Source organism: Glycine max, chromosome 6 (genome assembly GCF_000004515.6).
Source record: "Glycine max cultivar Williams 82 chromosome 6, Glycine_max_v4.0, whole genome shotgun sequence".
In the NCBI taxonomy this organism is placed as follows: Eukaryota; Viridiplantae; Streptophyta; class Magnoliopsida; order Fabales; family Fabaceae; genus Glycine; species Glycine max.
This window is the reverse complement of record NC_038242.2, coordinates 12,689,086-12,715,397: the sequence shown is the minus strand read 5'-3', so window position 1 is coordinate 12,715,397 and position 26,312 is coordinate 12,689,086. Positions and strand designations below refer to the sequence as shown.

Below are 26,312 nucleotides of genomic sequence, written 5' to 3'. Positions count from 1 at the left end.
AATGAGGAGAAGGGTAAGATTAAGATGAGGTTTGAAAATACTGGATTTAGAGTGAGTTTGCACGGGATGTGTAGACTTAGGTAATTGTGGAAAAAGGGAAGAGGATATAGTTGTGGAAGAAGTACGTTTACTAATAATTGTGGATGCTAAAGAAGGTAAGGAAGGGGTTGATTGAGGTGTAGCATGCTGAATAGGAGGGGGGGCGGAAGACAAGGGGGTTCTTGGACCAACCGACAATATTAGGTATAACTCCAAGCGGAATTAACTGCGAGGTATGACTAGAAGATGGTGAGGTTGGTGATTTGGTGGCAAAGGGTAAGGTCATTTCATCAAAGAGAACATCTTTGGAAATAAAAAGCTTGTCATTAACATCTAAACACTCATAGCCTTTGTGACATGAAGAATAACCCAAGAAAGTGTAGGGAGTTGAACGAAACTGAAGTTTGTGAGTATTGTAAGGATGTATATGAGCATAACATGCACAACCAAAAACTTTAAGAGAGAGATAGTCTGGATCTTTGTGAAACAATGCCGAGAAGGGTATAGAATGAGAAAGGGCAGAAGATGGTAACCTATTGATGAGATGAACAACAATATGGAATGCATGATCCCAAACGGAAATAGGTAGTGAGGGTTGAGAGAGAAGGGTAAGACCCATTTCAATGATATGGCGATGTTTCCATTTTGCTACACTATTTTGATGGTGAGAATGAGGATAAATGAGGCGATGATGGATTCCAAGTTAGATATTGAGTAAATGGATCAAATTCACCTCCCCAATCTGTTTGAACTTATTGGTGGTTCAATTGAAGTTCAACATGAGTTTTGAACTGTCTGAATATATTTACAGTTTCAGATTTTTGTTTGAGAAAATAAATCCTTATGTATTGGCTATAATCATCAACAAATGAAACATAGTAATGATATCCCATGAAAGATTGCATAGGGGAAGGTCACCAAAGATCACGAAAGTAAGTTGTAAAGGTTTAGAATATACAGTTGGTGAGGGTTGAGAGGGTAATTTGTGGGATTTACCCATACATCATGTTACACAAAAATCAATAGAAGTTTTATTAAATGGTGAAATATTACACTTGAGTATATTGAGCACAATGGCTAAGCTAGAATGACCTAATCTATTATTCCACAAGGGAATGATAGTGGAATTGTGTGTGGACTAGAATGACCTAATCTATTATTCCACTATCATATATACTCAAGCTTAGCCATTGTGCTCAATATACTCATATGAAGGAAATTCATAAAGACCATGTTGACCAAGGTAGCCTTGAAGTAGAGTGGAATGATGAACCTGAGATTTAGCAAAAAGAGTAGAATGAAACTCAAAATAGACAAATTTTTATTGTTGAAAATCAAAATTAATATTCTGATTCTATTAATTTTTGTAGTTTATATGGACATTATCTTTGATTTAGAGGAAATAGAATATCCTCTATTCATGTACCATTAATGTAATTATTTTATATAAACAAGCATCTGCTATGTACTCTGACACATGATTTCAGTCTATTATCCCTCTATATTTTCTCTCATTTTACATGGTATCTAGAGCCAGGTTGAGGGAATAACGAAAATCGTCTCCCATCGGGATCCTACTATCCCTGGTGGACTTTTATGGTCGTCACACTTATTCCGGCGACTTGCTTCTGCTTTCCAATGACCTTTTTCTCCTTTCCCGGAAACTTTTCCAGTCACCATTAGCTGCCGTCACTGTCCCGGTGGACCTGTCTGCTCGTCACCTATATTCCAACGAGCCTTTTATGCTTTTCCAGTGCATTTTTCGGCAACCGCCATCTGCCGCCTGCTGATGACCTTTTTGACTGGTGACTACACCATTAGACTCGCCTTCTATCGATCTACCCAGATCAGCCTACTATGTTGGCATAGGAGATCTCATGTGCCCTCATGTGCAATCCCTTTGATGCACCAAACAACACCTTTTGCCGGTGCTTGGTGGCATGTGTGGCATCCTTTCTTGCTGCCCTTCCTGCTATGATCTTGCCTCTCACGTGCGACCCCACCCCAGGAGTCTCGCCCACTTCTATGCATCCTTGCGGGTCCACATCTCCAGGCATGGTGCTGTTTGTTCCTGTTTTTTCTTTTATTTTATTTGCAGGAACTGTTTGGTTCACGTCTTGCAGTTACTTTTTTCACTCATCATGGCATCTGCTGGTCTTGTGAGGATTTATCAGTTACATTTTTGCTTACACTTTATTTAATTATTTATAGGTAGCAGAAGAACTTTACCAAGCTGGTTTTATCAGTTATCCTCGTACAGAAACTGATAGCTTTTCTCCAGGGACTGATTTACATGTGGGTAACTTATTTCTTCTGTCCAAACATTAATAAATATTATAGTTGTAGCCTCCCGAATAGTTTTGGACTTTAAAGATACAAGAAAAGGAGTATAATTATTGCTAATTTCCATGTGGTAATAAAGCATGAACTATGGTTGTGGTTTGAAAAGGGGACGAACCTCCATTTTTTTTATTATGGAGAACATGTTATTTGTTATAGATGCTGTTTTATTTTTGTTTTTATTAGTATTATTAAATATTTTATATGCTTCACATGAGAATTTTAAATATTTAGCATGGATGTTGTAGTTCTCTGCACTTTTTTGATGTGTTATAACCAACAGAAGAGTAAAAGGTTAAGGAATTATAACTCTGAAGTGATAGTTTCAACATCATGCATAGTTTAAACCATGGAAGAAATTAAATGTATTTATTACCTTGAATGTTATTTGAAAATCACAATAGCATTTTAATATATTGTGGGTACATTGCTACATGTAGATGCTCATTGTAAAGCATGCATAATTATTTTATAAATGCGAGCTAATTTTTTTTGTAACATATGATATTAGAAATTAAAATATATGATTTTAAGATCTGACTTTTACAACTTGAATACTTAATTATTGCATTTTAAGATTTTCACTTGCTTCGTTCAACTTGTACTAGTTTAACAATATTATTGTTTCACCATTAATCCTTATTAATCTATTATTTCCCTAATGAATAACTGTTTATTTTCCTTTCAATTGTAGACAATTGTGCAAGAACAACAAGGGCATCCTGAGTGGGGAATATATGCACAACGGTTGATGGACCCTGAGGCGGGGCTTTGGAGAAACCCTAGAGGTGGTGGACATGATGACAAGGCTCATCCACCCATTTACCCCACAAAATTTTCTACTGGAGAATCTGGATGGAGCCAAGACCACCGTGTCAGACATGATTCCTTACTAGTCTTTCTACCTATATTGCATTTTGCTTTGACATTCATATTCATCATTTCTCAAATTACCACAGAAACTGTATGAGCTTGTTGTTCGCCACTTTTTGGCATGTGTCTCAAAGCCTGCTTTAGGAGCTGAAACCACTGTTGAAATTAATATTGCTGGTGAATTATTTTCTGCATGCGGGAGAGTGATTCTAGAGGTGAGATTATTGTCATTCTATGTATGTGTGTATATATATTTCACTCGTAGTTTTATTTAATAGTGCTCGGTTAATTCACTGTAATATGCATGCTTTGGACAGCCATATTGTGATGTAAGACAAATATTAGATCTATTTTGAAATACTTGGAATATGAGGAAAAATGAATATATTATTTTCTGATCTTTCGAACTTCAAAGAGTAAAAACAGCTCACTATTTATACAACTTTCATAATAAACAACTATGCTAGAATTATGGACATCAAATCAGTCCTAAATATTACAAATAAGGAAACCCTCATCAATCAATCTTAACAAAGGAATAAATCTAATTAAATTTGTTCAAAAAGAAGTAATGCACATGCTTCATAGTTTACATGTTACAACACTCTTTCTCAAGCTGGTGAATATATGTCTATCATTCTTAGTGTGCTAGTAAGATCATGGAATCATTTGGTGGGTAGTCCCTTAGTTAGAACATCTGTGAACTTACCTCTAAAAGGAGAACACATGTGGTTTCTATGAGATCATTGTCTAACTATTCCTTGATGAAGTGCTGATCTATTTTTTTTTTTTTTACCTGTCATGTTGAACTGGATTAAAAACAATGCTAATGGCGTATTTGTTCATTTGTTGTCACAAAAAAGCTTTGTAGGAACTTTATACTTCATTTTGAGGCCATCAAGTATGATTTTCATCCATAGTAATTCACATATCCCTTGGGTCATAGCCTGAAGTTCTGCTTCTACACTAGACCTTGCAATCACTTTTTGCTTTTTATTTGTCCTTGTGACTAAGTTACCACCCAAAAAATTCAGTACCTTATTGTAGATCACTTATCAACAACAGACTGTGCAAGTCTGCATTTGTTTCCATGAACATTTTTTCTTCTTCTAGAATAATAGTTCTCCTTGTGCTTGTCTTAAAATACTGAAGAATTATATTAAATGCATGTAAGTGCCTTTTTCGTGGATCATGCATAAATTGACTCACAGCAGTGACTCCATTAGCTATGTCAAGTCTAGTGTGAGTTAGGTAAATAAGTTTTCCCACAAGTCTTTGATATTCTCTAACTTCCTGGGTCCTACCAATGGCCCTGCATTTATGAGTACCTTATGGTTGGACTCTGTTCCTGCGTATCTAAAACTATCTTTTTTATCTTCATTCCTATTCTTTCTCAAGCTTAAAATTTTGCTACCTAAATATGGCATGTTGAAATAAAGTATTAAAAATAATCTTTTTCTCATTCTAAGAATTATTGAGAGTGAATTGCTGACTAATTAACAATACTGATGGTAGAGATTACCATAGCAAAATTGAAAAGATCTCCATAAAACTACAACTGGCTTACTGCACTTGATTTTATTCTTTACAGATAACCTATTTAGGAATGGTTCTTGCCCTTTGTTTTCAACCACATTGCTATTTCCATCATTCAAAAATTCTTTTTCAACACTTCTCAGTAATAAGAACTGCCTAGTGCCTATTCCTGCAGCCTTCATTATTCGGTATTTTGAAACTCCTTAATTATTTGTTGCTGTAGTTACTATCAAACTACTGATGCCTTCTAACAAAGTTGAATCTATAAACTAATGACATTAGCATTGAATTACATATGGGAATAACTAAAATTCTTGTGGTGGATGTTCATACATGTATAAATTGTTTATATTTACTAAGCATCTAATAAATATTCGGGGCATGTTGCAAATGTTCTGATTATATGTTATTGTCTGGTTTTAATGTGATCAGAAAAACTACTTGGATGTTTATCGTTATGAATCTTGGGGTGGATCAATGATTCCAACATATACTAATGGTCAACAGGTTTGCTTTGAATTATAGTATCATATTATATACAACATTTTTGTAGTAGTGGTTGATTATTTTGTTATATTTTGTGGAGAGAAACTGAAGCTAGTATTATTATGATGTGAGAGAGTACAATTGATACTGAGTCTCTGTTTACAGAATCTATTTATACTACAGAGACTCAGTTAGAAGTTTGTTACAGCTGTCTAACCAAGACAACTATACCTGATTAGAGTTCAGCTAACTATAGTTAACACTAGGTAATTACAAAAGAGTAGAACTTATACACTCACACCCCGCAAACTCAAGGAGACTGAGAAACCAAAGGGAGCTCAATAACATTGAGTTTGGCACTAAGATGAGAGAATCAAGTGGGAGACAATGGCTTAGTAAGAAGATCAGCCCACTGATCTTGACCTGGAATATGCTGAACTATCAACTGTTTGGGAATAACCTTTTCTTGAACAAAGAAAACATCAAGCTCCATGTGCTTTGGCCTGTAGTGTGGAATAGGATTATGAGCCAAATGGATAGCACTAAGACTGTCACATAGAACCATAGGTATATGATGAGGAACTGAAAGTTCCTTGAGCAAGGTCTGTATCCAAAGAATATATGCTGCAGCTGGCAGCAAGATTCCTATATTCAGCCATGGTATTGGATTGAGACACCACTGTTCACCAGGAAACTAAATTAGGTACTAAATAGATTGCAGCCCCAGAAGTTGATCTTCTGTCATCAGGGTCAGCTTTCCAATCTGCACCACTGAATGCATGAATAGGCAGAGGTTGATTAGGAGTGGCTGGATGAATACAAGCCCACAATGTAAAGCACCTTTGAGGTATCTCAGAATTGGTTTGACTGCAGCCCAATGAGTCTCAAGTGGAGAAGCCATAAATTGACACACTATTAACTGCATAGCTTAGCTCAAGGTGACCAATCAGTCACCAAGCCATAACTTTACTGTTGCTCCATGGTGTCAGAAGGCTCCTCACTGTGCAAAGGTATGGAGGAGGGTCGTTTTAAAAAAAATGTTGTTTCTTAATTCAAACCCATGACCAATCAGTCACCAAGCCATAACTTTACTGTTGCTCCTTGGCTCGCTCTCTGATCAATATAGATCGATGTTTTTAAAACCAGATAGGTTATTGAACCGGTCAAGGTATTACTTCAAGGTTTGATGGTCAAACTGGAATAAATAAAATAGTTTTTTAATTAAAATATATAATATATAAATAAGAAAAATAAAACACCACAACTCCACAACACTATAAACTGAAAATAAAACATTTATATATTCTTAAAATTTGAAGTTATAATTTATAAATGAAATTTGAAATCAAATATAAAGATACTTAACCACACTAATTGAATCATTTAGTATTTTTGTTTTGTTGAAAACAACACCACTTTGAAGTTAGAACTTATGAAAATTGGGCTAAAAAGTAATATACAATAAAAGTGTAAAACACTTAATCTGGAAAAAAAATACAATTATGTGGCCTTAAAAAAGAAAAGCATGTGAGTCATGACACATGGCATCTGAAAAGATGTTTGCTTCTTAAAATTTTACAGACCCAGTATGTAGAATGTTTTCTGTCATTGAATAGTAAAAAGTAAATGTTATCTAATACTATTTTTTAATTACAATTACAATTGACAATGCATTAATAGAACCAACGAACCAAAGCATTGAAGTAATTCTTGCATTTGTCATAGTGAATACTACGCTCTATCCAAAAAATGACATTACAACCTATCCAATCTTGATGCTAGGCCATCCGTAGATGCCAGATCCTGCAGACTTCACACTTCAAATGCCGAGTATTGGGAGTGAGAGTGTGTTAAGATGTCCCACATTCACTTGGAATATGGTTCAAGTAGCTTTTGTAAGACTTGGATAGTACTCCTCCCTTGAGCTTGTTTTTGGGTGGAGTTAGCCGTGGTCCATTTCTAATACTAGACACAATTTTTTTACATACTTTTGCTATATATTATTGATGAAATATTTGGGTTATGTTTGCATTGCATGCTATTTGCATCTGAGTCAGAAGAATAAATATTCATGTCAGTGTTGTTCATATTACAGTTCAATCCAACCAAATTAACCCTTGAATCAGGAGTAACCCGACCACCACCACTTCTTAGTGAAGCTGATCTACTGAGTTATATGGATAGGGAGGAGGTAGAATCTGACAGACTGAACAATATATTTAAAAATTTGATATTTTTTTGTGTGAAAGTCAAATTATGTGCCGTTAAATATTGACAATTGTATTGTTGTTTTTATTTCTTCTTAAAAGGCGAAAATTGGTACAGATGCTACAATGCAAGATCACATCAAGAAGATGCTTGATCGATCTTATGCAACTAAGGATAGTAGCACTCGTTTCACACCAACTAATCTTGTAAGTTCATAATGTTAATTTCTTGTGACTAATCTCTATGTCTTATGATATTTTTCTTTGGCTGTCTTGACTCTTGTTCTCTGCTGCTAAGAAGACTTACTATATAAGGTTATTAGGTTAGAAGCAAATGTTGTGAATAATATTTATAAGAAATTATGTAAAAATTTCATTTAATAAAATTGATTCTGTTGTAGTATCATTCTATAATTGAATATGATGAGCACTGAATGTGTATATTAAGTTGTCAACCATCTGGTTTTAGTTGATAATTATGGGATCTGCATTACTTTGATCATTACGAATTTGACTGTGACCCATATAGGTGAAATAATTAATACATCTATAAACTTATGGGATCTGCATTACTTTAAGTGACCTGCATTTAATTTTGACAACAGCTAAATATACAGTTACTTGAGCAAAGAGTAAATAATATATCATGGGATATATGCTTAAAAGGATTTTTCGCCATAGCATGACATTAAGTCTATAAGAGTAAAATGTTTTCAAAGAGGTCGCCAAGAAGGAAGATGTTTTGGGATCATATCACATGTATTTTCTTCCCATATTTTGGTTCCTAATCAGACTTATGTTGCCTGATTGAGGAACCATATTTATGGTGTCTAACTCTGTATTTAGTACCTCTGGTACTTTTCTAATATATATATAGTTTTATCTTTGCTGATAAAAAAAAAAAAAGAAGGAAGATGGCGGAGGGGAGGGAGGAGGAGAAGCGGAAGCCATGAATGAAGGCCAGGTTTCGACCTAAGCTCTGAATACCATAATGGAGTTGAGAGAAAAGGAGAGAGAAGAGAAAACTGACATTGAGAAATCTTGTATTATTCAACCCAACCGAAAAAGTTGTTACAAGACTGTTTATATTGACAGTTATGCTAACTGTCAACTAACTCTAATAAACTTGAGTTAGTTAACATACAACAGAAAGAGAACTCACTACTAACCATAGTGAGGATCTAGAATACAACAGAAAGAGTAAAAAACACAAGGAGTAAAGTATACTCTTATAAAGTCATACTATTGTCTATCGTTGTCAATTATTATCTATAGAGCATTAGAGCTGCACAATAGAGTGACATGATGAGATCAAACTTGATTATTAATTTTGTAGATATGCTTTAACTGTATCTGTCTGGTTTTTACTTGCATAGAAATTGAAAGCAGATTAATATAAAAAAAATTGAAAAGGTTTTACCCATGAAGATTTCATCATATTAAAACTTGAAGAATCTTTTTTTTTTTTTTTTCTGTTTTATTAGCTTAGTTATAACGTATTTAACTCTCAAAGATGCAGTTGTACTGGCATTAACAGTCAAATAAAAATAAATGAACTATGATATTTTTTCATATCACATTTTTATTAACCATGAATTTGATATTATTGTAGGGTGAGGCACTTGTTTTGGGTTATGATGACATTGACATGACGTAAGTAATTTCGTTCATTTGAAAAGTGTCTCGAGTCTCATGTCTAATCTTAGTGTATGTTTGTCAATTTTCATATATTTAACTTAAAAGCTCCTTTTGAATTATATGTTGTTCGATAATTTATTTAAAATTAGTTTTATTGTCTAATAAAAATATTTATAAAATTAAAAATATTGTATAAAATATTGATTTAATTTATGTAAATTATTTTAATGATAATAAAAACAAATAAAAATATTAAAACAGGAGTATATAAATCAATTTTTTTAAATGTTAACAATCACGGTGGTTAATAAAATTTTATTTTAATTATAATTTGCAAATATTTTATTTTAATTAGCAAAAGTAGTATTGTATTACATATCTAACAATGCAAGTTGTACTTGAATGATTACACAGTGGCCAGTTTAGGTAGGACTATGGTGTCCTAATACATAGTTTACAACATGAATTAAGAAACCATAGTACTGGCGATATGCTAATCTCACCGTTACCCCCACTAATATTATTGTCCCCCCTCATCCCATGAAAGCCTCCTTCATATTGCTGGACCAGTGATAAAAAGGCATGCCAAAACCTTTAACCAGATTTTTTAGCCAGGTCCAACAGAGAAATATGGCATCCTCCAACAGCTTATTGTCATTAAACCTTTCCTCTTCAAAAACAATCTTATTCCTATGCTGCCAGATACTCCATATCAAGGAAATCCACCAACATTTCCATTTTTGAAAGCTATTGCCATTTCCATTCCCAACCACATGCTGGAGGAAGTGCATATGCGGGTTCTCTGGAAATGGTGCTGAGGTATTTGTCCTCGATAATGATTCCCACCAAAGCGGCATGATTTTGCTGCAACTATAAAAGAGATGTGCTGCATCCTCTTCTTTATTTTTGTAAAATGGGCATGTGGGATCATGTATATCCACATTCCTTCTGCGCAAATTGATTTTAGTTGGTAATCTATCCCTGATTAGTCTCCACGCAAAGAAAACAACTTTACTAGGGACCTTGAACTTCCACAGCTCTGTAAAAGCACCATCCTGATTTTCATTAATTTGATCTGACATGAGCAACCTGTACCCGTTCTTGGTTGTGTATAAGCCCGAAGCATCCTCCTTCCAAATCCACTTATCTTGTCATTCCGGAAGCATCCTCCTTCCAAATCCACTTATCTTGTCATTCCGGATGAATGCTGGTACCTTCTAGGTCTTCTAGAAACCTCAGCCATATCCAACTCGCTGTCAAAAAGTTCGCGTCTCCATTTGAAATCCCACTTCCAACCTTCATCTAAAAAGCTGCCCATTCGCTGAATGACCTGGTTTTGCTGCTTCGAAATAGAGAAAAGTGTAGGGTATTTTTGCTTAAGTGATACTCCATCCTCCTTCCATCCATTCTCCCAGAATTTGACCTTTGATCTGCACCCCACTTTCCATTGTATGCCTTTAGCTAAACGTTTGCCATCCTCACCAACAAAAGTTATGTTGTTTATATCCTTCCACCAAGTTGATACTCTACTGCCTCTACATTCCCCCTCCAAGTTACACCAATCACCATATTTTGAAGTTAGTATTTTAGCCCACAATTCTCCTTGGTTGTGGAAAAGGCTTCATTTCCACTTCCCGAGAAGAGTATAATTAAACTTCCTAAGATCCCTAACTCCAATTCCTCCTTTCTCCTTTGGTAGACATACCGACTCCCATTTCACCTATGCTATCTTCTTATGCTCTACCCCTCCACCCCACAGAAACCACCTCTGCAACCACACCAATTTATCCAAAATGCTTTTTGGAACCCTGAAAAAGGAAAACAAATATATAGGAATAGAGTTCAGGACAGCCTTTATGAGTGTTACCCTTCCCCCAAAAGTAGTAGTTTTTGTTTCCATTTCGCCAATTTCCTCTCACATTTGTTAACAATAGGATCCCACAGCTCAGAACCCTTTGGGTTTGCCCCAATCGGAATACCCACGTATAGAAAAGGTATGTCCAATAGCTCACAATTTAGGTAGCTGGCAGCAGCACCTTCCAACTCTTCGACATCCCAATTGTCCCAAATCTACTCTTTGAGAAGTTAATTTTGAGGCCTGAGGCTAATTCAAAGCTTCTCAAGATCACATTGATGACTTTCACATTTTCCATGGATGCTTTCCCAAGGAAAAGTGTGTCATTTGCATACTGCAGTATGCTGACTTTGACTTCGTTTCTGCCCACGCTAAAACTTTGAAACAGGTTTTTATCCATTGCTTCTCTCACCAGTCCATTTAGTCCTTCCACAACAATGTTAAACAAGAACGGAGCTAGAGGGCCTCCTTGTCTTAGGCCTCTTTGGGGAATGAACTCAGATGTAAGACTACCGTTAACCAATATGGATATAGAAGCAGACTTTAGACAACCTTCAATCCAAGATACCCATTTTCCGCAAAAACCCATCCTCTTCAACATATATAATAAAGACTTCCAAGATACTGAATCATAAGCCTTTTCGTAATCTACTTTGAAGACCAGACACGGTTTGTTCTATGTCTTTGCTTCATGGATCACTTCATTTGCAATGAGAGTGCTGTGTAGCAAGTGCCTACCCTCTATGAATGCTGATTGTGTCTCATCTATAAATAGTGGCATCACTCCCTTCAACCTCCTTGCTAACACTTTGGCCACCATTTTGTCTATGCAACCTATAAGAGAAATAGGTCTGTATTCATGTAGGTTCTGCGGGTCCTTGACGTTAGGGACAAGGGTTATGAAGGATGCGTTACACCCCTTCGAGAAAGATTCATGAGCATAGAACTCGTCCATGAATCGAAGCACGTCAATCTTGATAACTTCCCAGAATTCCTTAATGAATATGAAATTTAGGCCATCTGGGCCAGGAGTCTTATCACTCCCGCACTCCCAGACTGCGTCCTTAATTTCTTTTTCAGTGAATGACCCTAACAATCTGACGTTATGTTGCTATCCAATTTCTTTAAATCTGACCCCGTTTAGTTTGGGTCTCACCCACTCAACCTCCTGAAATCTAATCTGTTCTTGAAAAATAGGTATGTCTCCTCCTTCACCCTTTCAGGTTCATCAATCCATACATCATTTACAGCCACTCCTCTCAAGGTGCTGGATCTGCATTTTGAGTTTGCAAATATGTGAAAAAACTTGGAATTAATGTCTTCCTCTTTGCAAAAATATATATATATATATATATATATATATTTATATTATAATGGCGTTGCTAATGTAATGACTGAATGACTTATACACGGCTGAAAACCTTGGAGATTGTTGAGAATCTGGAATTCAACGTATAATGATGTGAGAGGATATGATATCTGATTTAGAGGAAACTGAATATTCTCTAATTATGTGTACTCAATACTACCTGTCTATATAAAGAAGTATCTGCTGTGTACTCTGACATACGGTTTCAGTCTATTATCTCTCTATATTTTTTCTCATTTTATAGAGATGAAACACATATTGGTTTTTATCTAAACATTTAAAAAGTAAAAAAAAAAATGTATATCTAGGAATCAATGTTAGGAAGTCATACATTGCCTGTCTCAGTTCTTGGGATGCAATTTATATATCTGTCGGACAACTTCACTTAATGCCAATTGGTTTTAAATTGAAATCTAACAATCAAATGAAAGGGAGCTTTTTTAAGCTCCTTTTTTTCTTTTGTCTAAAAGTAAGCTCCTTATTTCTTTTAGAGCTTGTGTGAATAAGTTAGGCCAAACTTTATGTTGATATTTTCTTTAACTTGCATGGATGTCTATATTCTGTCAGTTAGATTGAGTAATTGTTTTTGGAAAAATTAGAAAAGAAAAAGAAGAATCATTGGTAAAGATATTTGTAGTTTAAGAACAATTAACCATTCATCTAGAGGTGTTCAAGGTTTGGCTCGTTCTAATAATGTTTCAGATTTTTACAATTCAGAGAGAGAGAGAGATTGAGAAACAGATTGTTATTCAACCTAACTGAAAATAGTTACAGGAAGAGTTTATATAGTTGACAGCGCTCCTAACAGACAACTAACTACAGTTAACAAACTAACAAACCTAACTGTAGTAAGTAAAAATACTTGAGGTACAGGATACACTTATACACCCCTCCCCCCCCCCCCAATGTCTTTCAACCACTTTGAACTTGGATCTGTACAAAAAAAAAAGTGGCAGGAGATAAAGCCTTTGTCAAAATATCTGCCAGTTGATCAACAGCATGCACATGCACCACATTGATCTGCTTGGTAAGGACCTTTTCTCTGACAAAGAATAGATCCTACTCCATGTGCTTCATTTTGGAGTGAAGAACAGGATTATGAGCCAAGGAGACAGTATTGGTATTGTCACAAAGAATGACAGGAGTGGTGTTAGGAACTTGAAGTTCAGAAAGAAGGGACTGAATCCAAGTGACCTTAGCTGTACTAGAGTGGGCAACCATTGACTGTTTCTTGGACCACCAAGAGGTCAAATTAGGTCCTAGAAAAATAGGAGCTCTAGATGTAGACCTCCTATCTGTTAGATTTCAACTTAAAACCAATTGGCACTAAGTGAAGTTGTCCAACAGATATATAAGCTGCACTCCAAGAATTGAGGCAGGCGATGTGGGACTTCCTAACAAACCCCCTTCCACAGATGCCTGCCAATACAGGCAAACCTACTAGACTAGGCAAGAACTAAGATGGGCTATAGGCTCTGATACCATGCTAGATTTTAACTTAAAACCAATTGACATTAAGTGAAGTTGCCCAACAGATATATAAGTTGCACCCCAAGAACTGAGGCAGGCGATGTGGGACTTCTTAACACTATCATCAGGATCAGATGCCCAATCTGCATCGCAATAAGCATGAAGAGGAAAGGGTTGCTGCAGGGAAGCAGTCTGGAAATGCAACCCTAAAGAAACTGTACCCTTCAGGTACCTCAGAATTCTCTTCACAGCCAGCCAATGTTGGTCAGAGGGCTTAGCCATAAACTGACAAACTTTATTGACAGAAAAACTATTCTCTGGCCGAGTGATGGTAGCATACTGCAAGGCAACAACAATAGATCTGTAAAGAGTTGGATCAGAAGAATCCTCAAAACCAAACTTTGTGAGTTTACATCCTCCAACCATAGGAGACAATATAGGATTAGACTCATCCATGTTGGTCTTGGTCAAGATATCACGAATATACTTGGACTGAGTTAGAATAAGAGAACCATCTTGCTGCCTTTGAACTTCTATTCCCAAGAAATAGTCCAATTCATCAAGATTCTTTAGAGAGAAAACAGAATTCATTTGAGAAACCAAAGAATGAATTAACTTGCTGTTATTGCCAGTGACGATAATATCATCCACATATACTAAAATATGCGACTGAAGTGGAATCAGAAAACACAAAAAGGGATGGATCACATTGACTAGAAGAGAATCCAAAACTGAGAAGAGTGGCTTTCAGCTTGTCAAACCAGGCCCTAGGAGCTTGCTTCAGGCCATAAATTGCCCTGTGAAGTCTGCAAACTTGTTGCTTGTTGGAAGACACAAAACCAGGGGGTTGAGTCATGTAAACCTCTTCCTCAAGAACACCATTGAGGAAGGGATTATTAAAATCCAGATGCTGAAGAGGCCAGTTGTGTGAGACAGCAAGAGAGAGAATAAGTCTGATTGTGACAAGTTTGATTATGGGGGAAAAGGTCTCCTTATAATCAAACCCCAATTGCTGATGGAAGCCTTTGGCAACAAGCCTGACTTTGTACTTATTAACAGACCCATCTGGATTTTCCTTGACCCTAAAGACCCATTTGCACCCAATTGCTGTTCTGGAAGCAGGAAGATCAACCAAGGTCCAAGTGTCATTTCTCATGAGTGCATCATACTCAGATTGCATAGCTGAGAGCCAAGAGGGATCAGTTAATGCAGCTTTGGTTGACTTAGGTTCAAGGTGAGCCAGCAGGAGAGTAGGATTAATTCTGGGCTTAGTAATACCAGATTTGGCTCGAGTACACGTAGGATGTGTATTATCAGGTCTGATAGTAGGATGAGGTTGTTTGTGTGGGAAGAGGGAGGATTTTGCTGAGCAGGGAAGGCTGTATTGGTAACTGGTAAAGGCTGGGTATGGGAAATATGTGGTAAAGGAGGTTGGTGGTCACTGGAAGAAGAGGAATTCGTAGTGGCAACAAATGATGATGTATTGGTGGGATGAACAGATACTTCATAAAACAGTGAGGGTAGATGCAATATCAGGGACTTCAGAGGTTAACAAAGCTGGTTCAGGGAGAAGTGAAGGATAGTGTTGAGACTTTGGCAAGTGCACCAAATCGCTCTTAAGTAGTAAACCTCGGAAGTCCGAGTATCGTTTCCACAGGGATTTTATTGCACTTTATCAAATACTTCTCAATTTGTAAGTAAGAGTAAAATAATAAAAACAGGAATAGGTGTAGAAATAGGTTGCTATTACCAAATCAAATAGATTAAAAGGAGAGACAATTAATAAAAATGCCAAGACCGGACAAACCCAATTGGCCTACGATGCATGTAAATATGATATTCATTACCAATGTACTGGTATTAGTTCTACCCACATCTGTTGATTTTACTTGTCCCTGATGCCTCACGTTGACAAGCCTATTTTAACTACCTATCTCCCAAATGCCTTTGCGAAGATTTGATAATTAAAATGCATTAAGGTTAAGTTCTAGATGTTGCTAAATGCATGAGCAGTGAGTTATCATTCTATGCCTAGCAATGCTAACCCAAGGATTCTTTTCTTAAGATGTTCTATTAGGTGTTACCCTTTCCCAAGTGTATAACCCCTAAAACTAATGCATGCATTAAATCTTAAATCCTTATTAGGAAATACCCTCTCTCGAGCGAATACAACCCAAAAGAAATTTAAGAACAAATGCAAGATAACAAGAAAAGAATTAGAACAGAAAAACCTGGAATAAATTCCCGATAATTCTTGAAGCACACCGTACATCGTTGGCTTTTTAGGCCTGTCAGGCCCTAGCTAGGGGATTAGCCACTCATGGCCATTGAGGGCTGGGGTGAAAGAAAGAATAGGGATAATAAAAACAAAGAATATAAAGAAAGAAGGGAGAGTGCTGAGAACAGTGCTTTGAGTCGAGATGTGTTGATTCCTTGGGACTGACTCTCTATTTATAGTTGCTGAAGTGGGCTTTGGGCCTTCATAGTCGCGCTCAGCGCGACACCTCACGCTTAGCGCGTTCGGATCGCGCGCTCAGCGCGCCTTGCAGGCTTAGCCTGTGCTTCTGTTGGATCGTGCGCTTAGCGCGTGGCTGGGCTTAGCGCGCGTAACGGTTTCTGCTTCTTCGAGCTTAACGCCTCGCTTAGCGCCTGCCTTCTTTGCTCGCTTAGCTCTTGACGCGCGCTTAGCGCGAGTGTTGGGCTGGGCCTGCTTCAGAACTCTTTCTTTCTCTTTATTTCTGTTGCCTTTTTGCTTAATGTAACCTCATTTTTCGTATCTGCAACCAGAAATTCAACTTAATTAATTTCTCAACTTTTAATTATAAATAACTGCTAAATAATTAATTCTTGGCCAAAATTTGACTAATTAACCACTATTAATTCACAATTATTTAGCAGTTATCAGATAGGGAAAAACTCTTTCATTAAAGGTAACATCTTTAGAGATGTATAACCTGCCATCAGCAGCAAGGCACTTGTAACCTTTGTGTGAATTAGAATAGCTCAAGAATACACATTCTTGAGTTCTGAACTGTAACTTATGTTTGTTATAAGACCTCAACAAAGGGAAGCAAGAGCAGCCAAACACCTTGAGAAAGAAATAGTCAGCTTGCTTGTTGAGCAATTTCTGATATGGAATCTCATTGCCAATAACAGAGGAGGGCAATCTGTTTATAAGATACAGACTAGAGACAAAGGCATGATCCCAGTCATGAAGAGGCAGTTTTGCTTGAGACAAAAGAGTGAGACCCAACTCCACAACATGTCTGTGTTTGTGTTCCACTACCCCATTTTGGTGATGGGTATGAAGACATATAAGTCTGTGCTGAATACCATGATCAGTTAAGAACTTAGTGAAAGGTCTGAACTCCCCTCCCCAATCAGACTGTACAGCTTTAATAGAGGAGTTACAATAATTTGAAACCATAGTTTTAAATAGTTTAAAGAGCTCTAAAGCATCAAATTTGTTTTTGAGTAAGTACATCCAAGTGAACCTGGTGTTAGCATCAACAAAGGAAATATAATATCTAAAACCAGAAGGTGATGCACAATGAGAAGGGCCCCACAGATCAGTGTAAACATGGTCAAAATATTTATCATAGACAGTAAGGCAAGAAGAAGCAAGAAGTCGATGTGACTTTCCAAGACAACAGTGATTGCAAAAATATGTTGAGTCTTTATTAACATTTGGAATATTACAAAGTTTGAGTACAATTTTCATAGTGGCAGCACTAGGGTGACCAAGCCTAGAGTGCCAAATGGAAAAGGAATTGGAATTACAAGTGGCTGTATTTCCAACACCATAAACTACAACAGCTTTATTAGAAGAAAAAGACTGAAAATCAGATTTACTAGAGACAGTATTAACAAGAAGACTTTATACAACACTGGTGAGAAACTCAAAATCATTTGTAGGAAGCTTGTACTTTGGCACAGACGAAAGGAGTTGAAGGAACTAATAGAGACCTTCACCCCCTTTTAGAAGAACATGTTTATAATCCTGTGATTTAACAAGACAGAAAGATGAGTGAAACTCAAAGAAGACATTATTATCTTTATAAAACTGACTGACACAAATGAGATTCTTAGTAATAGAAGGAACAAACAATCTAAGGACAAGAGAGAATCTACAATTAAGAGGAGAAGAAAAAGAGGAAACACTTGAAGAATTAATATTGAGACCTTGACCATTGCCAATAGTGATCTGATCAAGACCCTCAAAAGGTGTCACTTGCTGTATATTTTGTGACATATTTGTCACATGGTGAGAAACACCTGAATCAGAGTACCAACTCTGCCCTTGAGTTGGAGTGTGAGAGGAACTAGCTAGATAAACTTGAGGATGTTTAGAAGTTGGTTGAGTGATCTGAGGTGGTTGAATGTACGCATATTGAGGCTGTACAGTAGCTTGAGAATGAGCAGGTTGAGTGTATACATACTGCACAGACTGAGCATATTGAACTTACACAGGAGCAGGTTGCACAACATTAGGAGAAGTATGTGTAGAAGTAGGAGCAAGATAAGCTGGTGGTGGAAGGGTAGGAACGTAATTTTCCTCCAATCTATGATAACAATACGAAGCTCCATGTCCAAACTTCTCACAATTTAGGGTAGAATAATTGATATATTAAATTATGCTGAGAATACAAGTCATATATACAAGGCTAGAAAGCTATTTTAGGAAGTATTTTTTTTTTGGAAGGCAAATTATATATATATATATTAATATAGTCAGAAAACAGTACAAGGGGTACTGGATAAAGATGATACAAAGCACCTCTAGTGCTGCCCTCCAAAAAACCAAGCTAACCCAACTAAAAAGGCTATCCCACACAGATTAACCAAAGGATTCCGAGATATTGGAAGACCAGTGGTTAAAACTAGTGTTAAAGCCTTTTTCTGTAGCTTTTAACCAAGACCAAGCTAAGAAAAAAGCATCTTCCATGACTTTAGATGAATCAAATGGTTTGTCTTGGAAAATGAGGAGATTCCTATGCTGCCATATGGTACTGGTCAAAGCAACCCACCATCCACACCATGAACTATGGTTTATGTGTGCTCCAAATCCATCACAGAATTGGAGAAAATGATCCACTGGAGAAGCTGGAAGATGTCCCTTAACCTGTACCCATCTCATAGACTCCCACCACAGACCTACTATCCTCTTACAGTTAAAAAATAGATGGCCCACCTCCTCTTGCTCTAGGCCACAGAAAGGACAGACAGTGTCCTGGATGATCACATTTCTTCTTATGAGATTAGCTCTAGTAGGGAGCCTATCTTTAAGAAGCCTCCAAGTGAAAACTGCAGCTTTTGGGGGAATTTTCAATTTCCCGAGTAATGTTGAGGTTCTCACATCAGAGGCTGGATTAGAGGGGGTTATCAATAATTTGTAGGCTGACTTTGTGGAATAAACACCACTAGGATCAGCTTTCCAAATCATGATGTCCTTAACATGCCTCTGAATATGTATAGAACTGATTTCTTCCATAAAATTGACAGCTAGATCACTTTCATGATCAAACAGATTTCTCCTCCATTTCAAGTCCCACCTCCAGTTATCTTGAGAGAAATTTCCCATCATTGAAATGAGATCAGATTGCTGTCTATTAATGAGAAACAGCTGATTGTATTTCTGTTGAAGATTAGGTCCCCTAACCACTTATCTTTCCAGAAGCTGACTTTATCCCCACACCCAACCTTCCAGCTCATGTATTGGTGAAAAATGCTTTGATCAGTCTGGTGATAAAGCTTCCTTAGATCCCTCCACCAGTATGAATGCCCCCCTTGGACACGAACAGACTGAAAATCTGGCCAACCTCCATACTTAGAATTGATAATCCTAGCCCAAGGTTGTTGTTGATCAGAAGCTAAGGCCCATATCCACTTTCCCAGCAAAGCTATATTAAATTTAGAGATATCTTTAATCCCTAGACCCTCCTCAGACTTGGGCAGGCAAACAGTCTCCCATTTTACCCAAGGAATTTTCCTATGTTCTTGGTCCCCCCCCATAGAAAATTCCTTTGCAAGGCTACCAGTCTATTTACTATCCTTTGAGGAATCTTGAAGAAGGATAATAAATATATTGGTACAACATTGAGAACAGAATTGATTAGAGTTATCTTCCCTCCCATTGATATGTTTTTCTGAGCCCACTTAGATAGTTTAGACTCACATTTTTTGATTAAAGGCTCCCACACAACACTGCTTGAAGGTTTAGCCCCAATAGGAATGCCCAAGTAGCTGAAAGGGGTTTCCAATTGTCTACAATTCAGGGTTTGTGCTGCTTCATTGGTCCATGTAACAACACCCCCTATAACTTCAAACTGACTCTTAGCATAGTTAATCTTCAAGCCCGAGACCATTTCATAACCTCTGAGCAGGGCCTTCAATACCAAGACATTGTCCCATGTAGCCTTACCTACAAAAACAGTATCATCTGCATACTGCAGAATATTTGTGGGTTCTTTTTTCATTCCAACCCTGTAACTACTATATAAATTCTTTCGGACTGCTTCCCTCATTAGGCCTGTGATGCCTTCTCCAACTATGTTAAAAAGCAAAGGGGCTAGGGGGTCCCCTTGCCTCAAGCCTCTAGATGGGGTAAACTCCTTTGTAGGGCTGCCATTAACAAGGATAGATATGGTTGCTGAATGGAGACAAGCTGAGATCCAGTTTCTCCATTTAAGACAAAAGCCCTATCTATGCAGCATATAGTCCAAGAAAGACCATGAAACTGTGTCATAAGCCTTTTCAAAGTCCACCTTGAAAATCATGGCTGGTTTTTTACTCCTACAAGCTTCCTCAACCACCTCATTAAGTATCAAAGTACCACGAAGTATATGTCTGTCTTTAATGAAAGCTGTTTGTCTCTCATCAATTAAGACAGGTATGACATGTCTCAATCTGTTTGCTAGTAGCTTAGCTATCACTTTGTACATGCAGCCTATCAAAGATATTGGTCTATAATCATTGAGGGACTGAGGGTGGTTTACTTTAGGGATTAGAGCCAAGAAAGAAGCATTGCTGCCTCTAGGGAAGCTTCCATTGACATGGAACTCATCCACAAATCTTCTGAACTCAGGTTTCAACACTCCCCAGAATTCCTTAATAAAATTGAAGTTAAAACCGTCCGGCCCAGGGCATTTGTCTCCACCACAGCTCCACACAGCTTCTTTGAGCTCATGGTCTGAGAAAGGTGAAATCAAATCCTCCCTCTGCCTTTGATTAAGAGAGGGGAAATGAACTCCATCAAGGGTAGGCCTGAAGAAGTTCTGCTCAGAAAATCTCTTGAGAAAAAAGTTCACAGCTTCTCTCTTCACCTCCTCTGGTTGCTGGACCCACACTCCATCTATGCGAATTCCTTGGAGAGCATTATAATTTCTCCTGAAATTGATTACCTTGTGGAAAAAAGCTGAGTTGCTGTCACCTTCTTGTAACCACTTTGCTCTAGATTTCTGCCTCAATAGAGATTCATAGGCATTAGAAGCATCCCATAGCTCTTGTTGAAGGGATTTCCTAACCTTGATCTCATCCTCAGACAAAATTCTGGTAGAGGCTATGTCTTCCACATCAGTTAGCTTCTGTTGAATTTCCTGGATCCCCTTAATACTTATGTTCCCATACTCCTGACTCCATTGCTTTATTGCTATTTTAGGAAGTATAATAATAGCACCTAGATAACTAGATCCCTATGATTCAGGGATATTCCCATCATACACTATAATTGTAATCTGCTAAATAAGGAAACAATACAACTAATAAAACACAGATTCTGACAGAAATAATACAGCTAATAAAGCAGATTCTAACAAAACTTATATCAAATTTGACACTGCACATCAGTAAAGCGACCACCACCACGACCTCCACCACCACAATTAGGATTCCGGCCAGAACCCCGACCACCGCGACCATTGAAAAAACGATTTCCAGCGTAATCATTGGATGAGTTATCCTCCGATGTGGACTGGGTGGTCAGATTAACTTGACCCTAAGAATTAGGGTTCAAAAATTGCGCAGAATCGGAAACAACATCACCTTCATGAGACAAACTTCCAGAACAACCTTGAGAAAGAGTAATGGAGCCTAAGCTTTGAGTTTGGTTGATAGAACCTAAAGCACGCTTGCGAGAATGATCAATATGCACCTCTCACGCAAGCAACAAAGTTTCAACTTCATCAACAGAGAACAAATCAAATCTGCTGGTTATAAGCTAAATATCGGGGAGTCCATCAAGAATCAGATTAAGATGCTCAGAATTGGATACAAATTCACCAATGGAAGTGAGCGCATTGTCTAGAGTTTGCACATGGAGAAGATAATCAGAAATGGAGCGATTATCAAGAGAGAGATTTTGAAGCTCATTGTGAACTTGATGAATCTTCACCCGAGTGAGACTGAAAATGTGACTGGATGTGATCCCATAACTGCCATGACGATCGACAACCAACAATGCAAGGAATAATTTCACCAGAAATAATGGATTGCAACCATGCAAGAAGAAACTGATCCTGTTCGTACCAAACACGATACTCACTGGTGACTTTATCTGAATTGTGATCTTCAACTGAAGCATATTTAGGAGGAATTTAAGGATTAATGATGTAGCCTTCAAGATGATGACTGTGAATGACAGGTTCCACCTGTTGAATCCAAAGAAGATAGTTCTTCGCATGCAACTTTTGAGAAATTGATTGTGTGAATGTTTTGGAAGAGCTCGCCGATGACGATGGCGATGGTGGGGAGGAAGGAGGAGTCGATGCGGAAACCATGAAATAAAAGCTTGGTTCACTTGTACTAACCTTATGATTATAATATATATTAATTTTGTTGATAAAAAAAATGAAAAAAAGGCTTGGTTTCGACCTAAGCTTTGTATACCATTTTGCAATTCAGAGAAAGTGAGAGAGATTAAGAAACAGATTGTTATTCAACCTAACTGAAAACAGTTACAGGAAAAGTTTATATAGTTGACAGTGAGAACTGTCAACTATCCTAACTGACAACTAATTATAGTTAACAAACTATTGAATAAATTGAGAGAGAGAGAAGGAAGAGAAAACTTGTTGAACAGAAAGACTGATTTTACTGATTATCAAAGTTAACTATAGAAGGTTACAAAAGAGGTATATATAGACCTCTGTTCTGTTATTGTAACAGATTGTAACTAACAGAATTGTAACTAACAGAATCTAACCAACTCTAAGATAGGTACTGTTAGCAAAAGCTAACAGCCCTTACAATTAGTTTACAAAACTATTTTCACAGTTGACTGACAGCATATCTCAATGATGTTCTCAAAATGTGGTATCCAGCAATTGATTCAATTAATTATTTTGGTTGTTAATTGTTGCTAAATTGGAAATCATATCTCAATGAATTTCTTTTTTGTATTAATCCCTAAATTTCCAATCATATAGGTGAAATAAGCTGACTTTGAATTCCTTGTTTGTGATTGAATCCAAAATGTGATTTTCACATTTAATGCTTCTTCCTTTGGCTCTACTCAGCATGCTGTGTTCCCCGTCTGCATTCTAACTAGTGACACTGTGAACCTAACACGAACTTTGTTGCACTTTTGTCTTTTTCTACCATTGAGGTTTCAGGTATAAACTATGGAAACCAGATCTTAGAAGTGAAATGGAAAAAAAGATGGATGACGTCAAGAAAGGAGATAAAAGCAAAGCCGAAGTTTTGGTAACTATCTTGCAGAAGATGGAAGCTTGTTTCCTAGAAGTAAGCAATTATTAAGTTTTAAAAAGAAAAACACTAGATGAGTTTTAATTCTTAATTTATAAAAATTCTTCAATGCTCTCATGTCTTGCTGAGAAAAGAGTTGCACAAGTTTTGTAAATAAAAAGAACTGGACAGCACTCGAGTCTTATTTATTTATAATAGTAACTATTTAATTCTCATGTAAATTAAGTTGTGCTTTCTAATCATAAAGTTTGAAGTTGAACAGATTTAGAAATTGCTACTGCACTCTTCAATCTCCCATTGCTACTGCACACTTATTCAATCATTGCAGCAGAATCCAACCTATTTGGTGGGAATCCATGTCATGGCTGAATATTCAAGGTGCCTTCCCGCAAACTCCACAGCAACATTTCATTCAACACTCATGTGTTTTGTCCGAAGGCATAAGGATCAAAAGATGGCAGTTATGGTGGCTGGCCTTAACTTGGACTATATGGCAGCTTAGAAATAAAATATTGTTCTCAAATGAAAGTTTTAATGGCAACAAACCGTTTGAAGATGCAATTTTCCTACTTTGGACGTGGCTAAGGGGCTTTGAGAAAGATTTCACAATACACTTTAATCAATGGTCAAGTAACATTAGATATGGTTTCCTTTATCAGTAGAGGACAAAACAAATACAATAGCAGTAGGGGTAGTTTCTAAATTGTAGCCATAGTTTGGTTCCTTCTCAGACTATGTTCAGTCTGTTTTCAGGCACCATTCGTATGAGCTTTCCTATTTCTGTACTTTAGTACCTCTGGTACTCATTTATATATATATATATATATATATATATATATTACTTTTGCTGATAAAAAAAAATCTCCCATTTCTCTCTAATGAGTGTGCAGAGACCCCATTACTGCACTCTTCAATCACCCACTTTCTCTCTCCCTCCTCTGAATTTGTTTGAGTGTCATCCACCCAGCAGAATGAACTCAATTTTATATTCAAGTGTATTTTTTTTGGTGTTAAAGAGGGGACACAGCCCCAAAAAGACAGAACCAGCTACAGATCAAACAAGGGACCAAGACCCCCACTGCATCTTCTAACAAAAAAAGAGAGAACTTTGGTGGGGGAGATGGCAACTTGTGCCAAACCCAGGGGAAGAGTATGCCCCAATTAGCAAGATCATCTGCAACAATGTTGGCTTCCCTTATAAATGTTAACCAGTTGTACCATCTAGTCTCTAGACAGCCACTTCCAAACTGAGTGCACAAAGCTCCAAAAAGGATGGTTTCTGTCAGTTAAGATTAACACAAGGTGAACAGCAATTTTTGAATCACACTCAATGATCAGATACCGAAACCCCTTATCCCATGCAACCTGCAGGGCTGAAAGGATGCCCCAAAATTCAGCTGTGAGAGCATGCCCAAGTTCCTAACAAACCCATAAATCCAGTTACCAAACTCATCCCAGAACACACCAGCACAAGCAGCCATCTTAATATTTTCAATGATAGATCTGTCCACATTACATTTAGTCCACAGTGGAGGTGGAGGAGTCCAGGAAATATGAACAGTATAGTAGAAATTCTGTGAACTCTGACTGCTAGGGAGGCCCAGAAGAGCCGTATGTGTCAGATACATCTGCATGAATATTCCTAATCAGAGTAGAGATGTCCAAAGGAGCATTCTGGAAAACAAAAGAGTTCCTCATTTTCCGAATACTCCACACCCCATTAGCAAAAATCGAGGACCATATAGCTCCCCCAGACAAAAAGTGAATGTGTTTGGCGTTAAAAGAAATCCACTCTCAATGTTAGAAATTTCAAAGGATTGGCCATTGACATCTGCTCCAGTATTACAAAGAGGGCATTCATCACTTGCCGCCACTTCCAGATGTCAAAGGAAGGACTTAGAAGTCTCTGAAGGTTCAGTCCCATAAAATTTCCAAATATATCTCCAATCGAAGGACTTAGAAGTCCAGGTTGCAGTGGATGTAAGTAACTGATAGGCTGTTTTAGTGGAGAACCCTCCGTTAGAAGCTAGACTCCAAATAAACCTATCATCCTCCAATCCGGGGTTAGCCAGAAGAGTTGCAAAAACTTCCAGCAGGACATCTTACAAAGATAATTAATGCCAAAACAATTTGCAAGAGAACAATTAAGATACTACTACTTCCTAAGATGCGTTGAACTGAGCTATACCAAGTACCTAGGCTACCTGAAAAAGTAAACATTTAAGAAACTTTTATCTCCTAAAATATTCCTATTCCAACAGTTGTTTTGGGTCCTTGGATGGGCTACTCCGGAATGGGACCTATCTAATAATTTCCAAATAGTTTAGGGACTAATAGATTAATTTAACCTTTCATAAACTTTTTCTTGCCTCAAGATATATTTCTTGTCATCTTGTGAATTTCTCAACTCCTTCTATATCCTTCCGTATATTGTTATTAGATGTTTTCTTTACTTGCAATGCTGTTAAAAGGCAACGCCATGGCCGTCATGACGGATTTTTTTGCCAGGTTTCAATGGCATGCTTATGTTATATGGCGGAATTTTGACCTTCCACCATCAGCCACGGATAATACTGTATACTGGAAATTTTGTTATATAAATCTTATTCCTCTTTACAAGCAGCAATAAGGTCAATGAAAAGTAAATAGACAAGTGAGGTGCCTTTGTTCAGGGAACACAACTTATGATCTCACTCATTTTATTCGCGTATTTGTGATGTTATTTTTTTTTGTCTAGTGACCCCACCGGAAACAAACATGGTGGCTGGTCGACTAGCCTTTTATCCTCGTCCATTGA

The 26,312-nt window shown here is 37.2% G+C and overlaps 1 protein-coding gene across 4 annotated transcripts in view; it reads left to right on the top strand.

The window, feature by feature from the left end:
- The window catches only part of LOC100818971 (DNA topoisomerase 3-alpha), a 50,637-nt gene that overhangs the window by 7,284 nt on the left and 17,041 nt on the right, over window positions 1-26,312 (top strand). For 3 of the 4 annotated variants that reach the window (XM_006581714.4, XM_006581713.4, XM_003526825.5), the window contains exons 8-15: window positions 2,251-2,334; window positions 3,074-3,253; window positions 3,339-3,467; window positions 5,221-5,295; window positions 7,370-7,465; window positions 7,584-7,688; window positions 9,094-9,134; window positions 23,422-23,551. In XM_006581714.4, coding sequence (XP_006581777.1) covers window positions 2,251-2,334; window positions 3,074-3,253; window positions 3,339-3,467; window positions 5,221-5,295; window positions 7,370-7,465; window positions 7,584-7,688; window positions 9,094-9,134; window positions 23,422-23,551 — 840 coding nt within the window. The remainder of the gene's footprint in view (window positions 1-2,250; window positions 2,335-3,073; window positions 3,254-3,338; window positions 3,468-5,220; window positions 5,296-7,369; window positions 7,466-7,583; window positions 7,689-9,093; window positions 9,135-23,421; window positions 23,552-26,312) is intronic. The other variant, XM_006581715.4, reaches the window with a different exon arrangement.